The following is a 6,000-nucleotide window of genomic DNA, read 5'->3' as shown; positions in this document are numbered from 1 at the left end:
TTGTTAACATTAATTTTAATTCTCAACATTTATATATTACATCAATTATAAAAATATATATATTTAATTCTTATATATAAATATTAAGGATTAAACTTATTATAAAGCAAACTAAATTTATATAAGATCAATAAAAATATAGTTATGATTATGTATTCGTAATTGTGTGATTGAACTTTGATATTTAACTTTGATATGGGGTTAACGGGATGGGAGAGTAAAAGGACAGTCAAGATGGGTAAATCCTTGGATTCGACAATTGGTTGTAACAGAAAAAAAAATTTACCCCCAAACCAAGGTTATGGCGTTGTGCTGGTAGGAGCTGAAGAAAGTTCCGGTGGGAAAGGGGAAGGACTTAAACATCAACGCCAATCACATTCACCAGTCTCGAATTTACCAAAATAAGACTCCAAGAATAACAAAGAAGAAATATCGGCAGGCCTGTAGAATCAGGCCAGTGGGGCGCAATGAAAATCGTTGATTAGAATGTTCGGGGACTGGGGAATCCCCCGAACGGTTAGACGTCTCCGACACATATTGTTAGACATTAACCCCACTGTAGTTTTCTTTTCCGAAACAAAATAACAGAGATCACGAATGGATGCTGTTCGAAGAACCTTTGGCTTTCTGAATGGCATTGAGGTAGCGGCAGTAGGTAGTAGTGGTGGACTTTGTATGGCTTGGAAAGATACATGCGATGGTCAATTGCGCTCGTTTTCAAATCATCACATCGATATTATCATTACCAATTCTGAGAAAGACGTGAAATGGAGGTTTACGGGATTCTACGGATATCCGGAGGAACATAGAAGGAGAGAATCGTGGGACTTGTTGAGACATTTGAATACTGACCCAGAGATCCCTTGGTTTGTATTTGGGGATTTCAATGAAATTCTTTTCTCAGGTGAAAAACAACGGGGACAATACCGAAATGAGCGACAGATGAACGAATTTCGTTTGGCTTTTGAGGAATGCGAACTTAAAGATGTGGGATATGAAGGGGTTTGGTTCACTTGGGAAAGAGGAAGTAGAGCAGAAAATAAAATTAGAGAAAGACTCGATAAAGGGGTAACGAACAGTGCTTGGTGGGATTGTTTTCCAGATTATAAACTGTCACATTTGCAACACTCTACTTCGGATCATTGTCCGTTACTCTTGGATACGTTGGGAGAGAGAAGAGGAACAAAGATGGCATTTCAAATTCGAAGCATCATTGCTACTAGAAGATTCTAGTGAGGCAGAGATTGAGCGTTTATGGAATTCAAATACAGGATCGGTACCAGAAAAATTAATTAAGATGCGAGAAGGACTCGACAGTTGGTTCAAAGACATCAAAAGGAAGAAAAACTTAACAGAGACAGTTTCAAAAGAAGATTACAGGAACTAATGGAGTTAGAACCGACAGAGGACAATTTGGGAGAAATTACGGATGTTCGGTTACGGTTAAACATTGAGGCGAACAAACCAGAAATATACTGGGAACAAAGAGCTAAAGCCAATTGGCTTCGCAACGGATACAAAAATACAAACTTCTTTTCACCGATATGCGACTCAAAGGAAAAGACACAACAAAATCAGAGGCTGGAAGCATGTGTGAAGATGATTCGGAAATTCAGATTTCATAATCTAGCGAAAAGATATTTTGAGACACTTTTCAAATCATAATGAGGAGCTGGTGAAGAAGAAATCCTGGAAAAAGTCAAGTCGTGCATCACAGAAAACATAAATCAGAATCTGTCTAGACCGTTTACATCAGAGGAAGTTTTTAAAGCAGTTCAATCGATAAGTCCCTTGAAAGCTTCAGGCGAGGATGGTTTAGGAGCAATATTTTATCAGCGGTTTTGGCACATTGTGGGCAAAGATATAGGGCTTCTTGGGTCCCAAGACGTGGAAGCAGTTAATAGTACCTATATAGTTTTGATCCCAAAAGTGCGAAACCCCACCCAGTTAACACAATTCAGACATATCAGCCTATGCAACGTACTCTATAAAATCGAGTCAAAAGTGTTGGTTTTTCGAATCCAGGAATATCTTCACTTATGCATTGACGAAGCTCAAAGTGCGTTCGTTCCGAGAAGGCTTATTACTGATAACATCATCACGACTGTAAGCACCATTTTTAATTCAATTTGCCCAAACCCCAAAACCAAAATAAAAAACAGACCCAAAATGGCCCCAAACTCAAACCCAAACCCAACCAAGACCCGACCCGGGTCTAACATGACCCTACTGTAGCCGCTTGAACACCCTGCCACACTCCATGCCCTGCAATCCAACACTCCACGCTACCCCTGTAAAAGCAACAAAGAAGAAAACAAATATTAATCATTTAAATGATATGTAAACGGGAGCTTTTCCCCAAAAATCACCGGTGATCGGTATATTTACCGATCTAACACCGGTCAGATTATATTTCCTGATCTAACACCCGTAGCAGTACAGCGCGTGCCCTGAACCGTGTTATATGCTGATTTGGCGCCACGTGGATATAGCATGCCCCCTGCCCTGCGATATACGGTGATCTGGCACCACGTGGGTATAGCGCGCCCCCTGATCCGCGCTATACTCCACGTAGGGGTATAGTGCAGATCAGGGGCCGCGCTATACGCCGTACCAAAATTATATTTAACGCGGTCCCTGATCCGCGCTATATAATAATTACATATAACACGGTGCAGGTACCGCGCCTTATATGTTTATAAATACGCATCTCTCCTCACATCTCCTCGCATCCCTCCTCCCATATAAATTAATACAACAATTCCGTCAACGAGTAATAATTCTGGCAATCTTCTTATATTTGATTTAGAAGTTCGTGCGATTTTTCGTTATAAAGTAATTTTGTTATAATTTTTTAATTATACTTATTGTTTATTATCATTATTTGAAAAAATATTATACTAATTATTTTTAATTAATTTTTATGTTTGTAAAATTGAAAAGCGGGAGCATACGTCGAAATAGTTTTGCGGTACAGGTAATAATATAAAATTATATTATTTAAATTATTTACGTTGATGTGTAAAAAAAATTTTGTGTTATATTTTCGTTCATATATAATTTATTTAATCAAGTTTGTTTAAGTTTTTTTTTTTTTGCAGATATATTATTGCCGCACTTTTAAACTCAAAGAATGGCGCGACTTTCAGCTATTGTTTATTATGATGGTGAAATTCGAAAAGATGAAACCGGCGTTATTTTCGTATCAAATGAGCGTGTTAAAATATCATTCAAGAGAAACATAACTCTTGAGGAGCTGATAACGAAGATTTCGAGGAAGATTCATGTTGGAAGTAACAGAAGAATGTCGTCGTTGCAGTACAGATTTCCAACATCATTGTTGTCATTAACTTATACAGCGTTCGAACTTTCAAACAATGATGATGTTCAATAGATGGTTGAAGCTCAAAGTAATTATTCAGACGCCGCTACTGAGATGTATGCACATTTTGTTCAAGTGCGTGCTATTCGGGGTCAATCTTTAAGCTCACACTATGGGCTGGCTGAACAAGTTGATCAAGTTGACAGCCCGACTACAGTAATGTGTAATGATTTTAATGCCATAATGGGGAGACATTCATCCGCAACTCCTTACGATATATACCGAGGTGGGTCCACGAACAATCCATATGGCAACACCGCGTCCAGTTCAAGGGGAAGGCATTCATCTGCAAATTTCTTTGACCATATGGAGATGCCATTGACGCAACCATCTGTGCAGTTTCCATTTGACACGATGGCTTCAAGCTCCAGGGGGAGGCATTCGACTGCGAGCTTTTTCGATCTCAATGTCGATATGCCTTCCAGTTCAAGGGGAAGGCATGCAAGTAGTAGGTTCTTCGACCTAAATGTGGAGAGCAAGGAGGAACCATCATCTCCACCAGAAGAACCGCTTCGTGAGCCTGGTGCGGATGGTGCTGAGACTGGACACATGTATGAAGCTGATTATGGTGTAATGTACGGGCCAGAATTTGCGGATATGCCTCATCTCGGTGACTATGGATATTACTCATCAATAAATAATGGTGAGTTATCTTTAGGCATGGAGTTTTCAAGCAAAGAAGAAGCGATGATGGATATAAAAAATTACAATATCCGTAATTCTATTCAGTCCAGAGTCAACCAATCGACGACCGAAAAATATGTATACTACTGTGCCCGCGAAAACGGATGCAATTGGATGGTTCGCGTATCGAAAATGAAGAGGAAAAACAACATATGGGAACTAACAATATACAACGGTCCTCACACATGTTGTGCTGGAGGGGTCAACCAAGATCATCCAAACTTGGACTCTGAAGTGATATGCCAAGCCATCATGCCCATGGTAAAAGCAAGCTCTCATATAGCTGTTGCAGTGTTGATTTCAGCTATACAATCGCAGTATGGGTACACCGTCTCCTATAAAAAAGCTTGATTGGCAAAACAAAATGCCATTGTCAAACTTCATGGCGAATGGGATGCATCTTACAACGAAATTCCAGGTTGGTTTAGGCTGGTGCAGACGTTGAATCCTAGGACAATTGTGGACTTCAAAACCTCCTATGCATACCATAATGATCGAGTTCTTCGCGATCGATGCCAATTCTACAGAAAAAAATTACTGCATCAAATGGAATGTCTGTAACAAGCTTCTCAAGAAGGCATGAAATGTTTCGTGTCACAGAGTTGATGCTACCTCTTCAAGGGATTGAAGCTGTGTCGTTAAGAGTAAATCTAAGGGACATAACGTGCGACTGTGGGTTTTTTCAAGCTCTGAAGTATCCATGCTCTCATGTGATAGCAGCTTGCTCGCATACACGTCAAGACTATAACCATTTTGTGGATCCCGTATACATACCATCTGAAGTTTTTAAGGTATACGAATTTGAGTTTCCCCCCATAGGTAATGATAAAGACCCTGATGAGGTTCAAGATTAGCTTCCGATTATACCAAATCCGAGTTTATTGAAGGAGCGTGGTCGTCCAAAATCCAATCGAATTCATTGCGATATGGATATTCGAGAAAGATCTAGACAAGACAGAAGATGTGGCCATTGTAGAAACCCATGACACACTAGAAAAACATGTCCACTTCTATTGTCATCAAGTAACAATTGATGAGGAAATGATGTATTTGTTTATCAAATAACAATTCTTGTATTTTAATTTGCATTTACTTCAAGTTAATGTCATTCGATAATCGCTGATGAAGATTAAAAAACGAACACAATCATTAAATTTTATCAAACTAATAACAATTTGGTATTTAAATACAACAAACTTACAATAAGAATTAAATGGTAAATGAGAAATAATAAAAAAATACAATTAAACAAAATAAAGTAAATACAAATATAATAAAAAAAATCTATCGATGCCTGCATCGCGAATGTGTTCCGCAGGGCGGTGGTTTTCGGTCTCGAGGAGGATTTCTTCGTATCACTGGTTCTAACTCCTCGCTGTCATCATCGTCTTTGTCGTCACCATCGTCGTCGTCGTCGTCCTGAGCAGGTACATTAGGTTGATGAGGAGCTGATGACGATGAAGCACCTCCATAGAATAAGGACCTTGGAGGTGTATGACCGACTATCCCACCGGCCTTCGAAAACTGGGAAAATTGGGAAAACCCAGACATCGATGAGTGTGAAAACTGTACAGGAGGTGTATGTGCTGTGGCCATGGGTGATGAGGCTGAACCCGCCAAATATCCAGCATATGAACCTCAAGTCGGATCTACAAACATAGACCCATAATAGCCTCCAGGAGGGGTCATCTATGACGGTGGCGGTGGCGGGGTCATAAAACCAGGTGAAGGCGACAGCTGCATCTGGTAATGGAAAGGCGATGGCGGCATCATATATGGCTGTGGTGGCTGCTGGGAAGGTCCTGTTGGTGCAGCTGAGGATGAACCGGAAGTATCTGCTCTTCGTCCACGAGTCGGGGGACGATGGTGCTGTGTCGGTGAACGTCTCTGTCGACGTCGTGGAAAGGTCTGCCCTCGTGCATCCTCGGGAAGTA

General features: G+C 40.3%; 1 protein-coding gene across 1 annotated transcript in view; it reads left to right on the top strand.

Annotated features, from left to right (window-relative positions):
* Window positions 1–1,386: 1,386 nt before the first annotated feature.
* LOC120115905 (ribonuclease 3-like protein 2) overlaps window positions 1,387–6,000 on the top strand; it is a 43,815-nt gene continuing 39,201 nt past the window's right edge. The window contains exons 1-2 of the mRNA XM_039136518.1: window positions 1,387–1,591; window positions 1,673–2,106. Coding sequence (XP_038992449.1) covers window positions 1,387–1,591; window positions 1,673–2,106 — 639 coding nt within the window. The remainder of the gene's footprint in view (window positions 1,592–1,672; window positions 2,107–6,000) is intronic.

This window comes from Hibiscus syriacus, unplaced genomic scaffold, assembly GCF_006381635.1.
Source record: "Hibiscus syriacus cultivar Baekdansim isolate YM2019G1 unplaced genomic scaffold, ASM638163v2 tig00000910_pilon, whole genome shotgun sequence".
Taxonomy (NCBI): domain Eukaryota; kingdom Viridiplantae; phylum Streptophyta; class Magnoliopsida; order Malvales; family Malvaceae; genus Hibiscus; species Hibiscus syriacus.
Note: the sequence above shows the minus strand (reverse complement) of the source record. Positions and strands in the feature narration are given on the sequence as shown.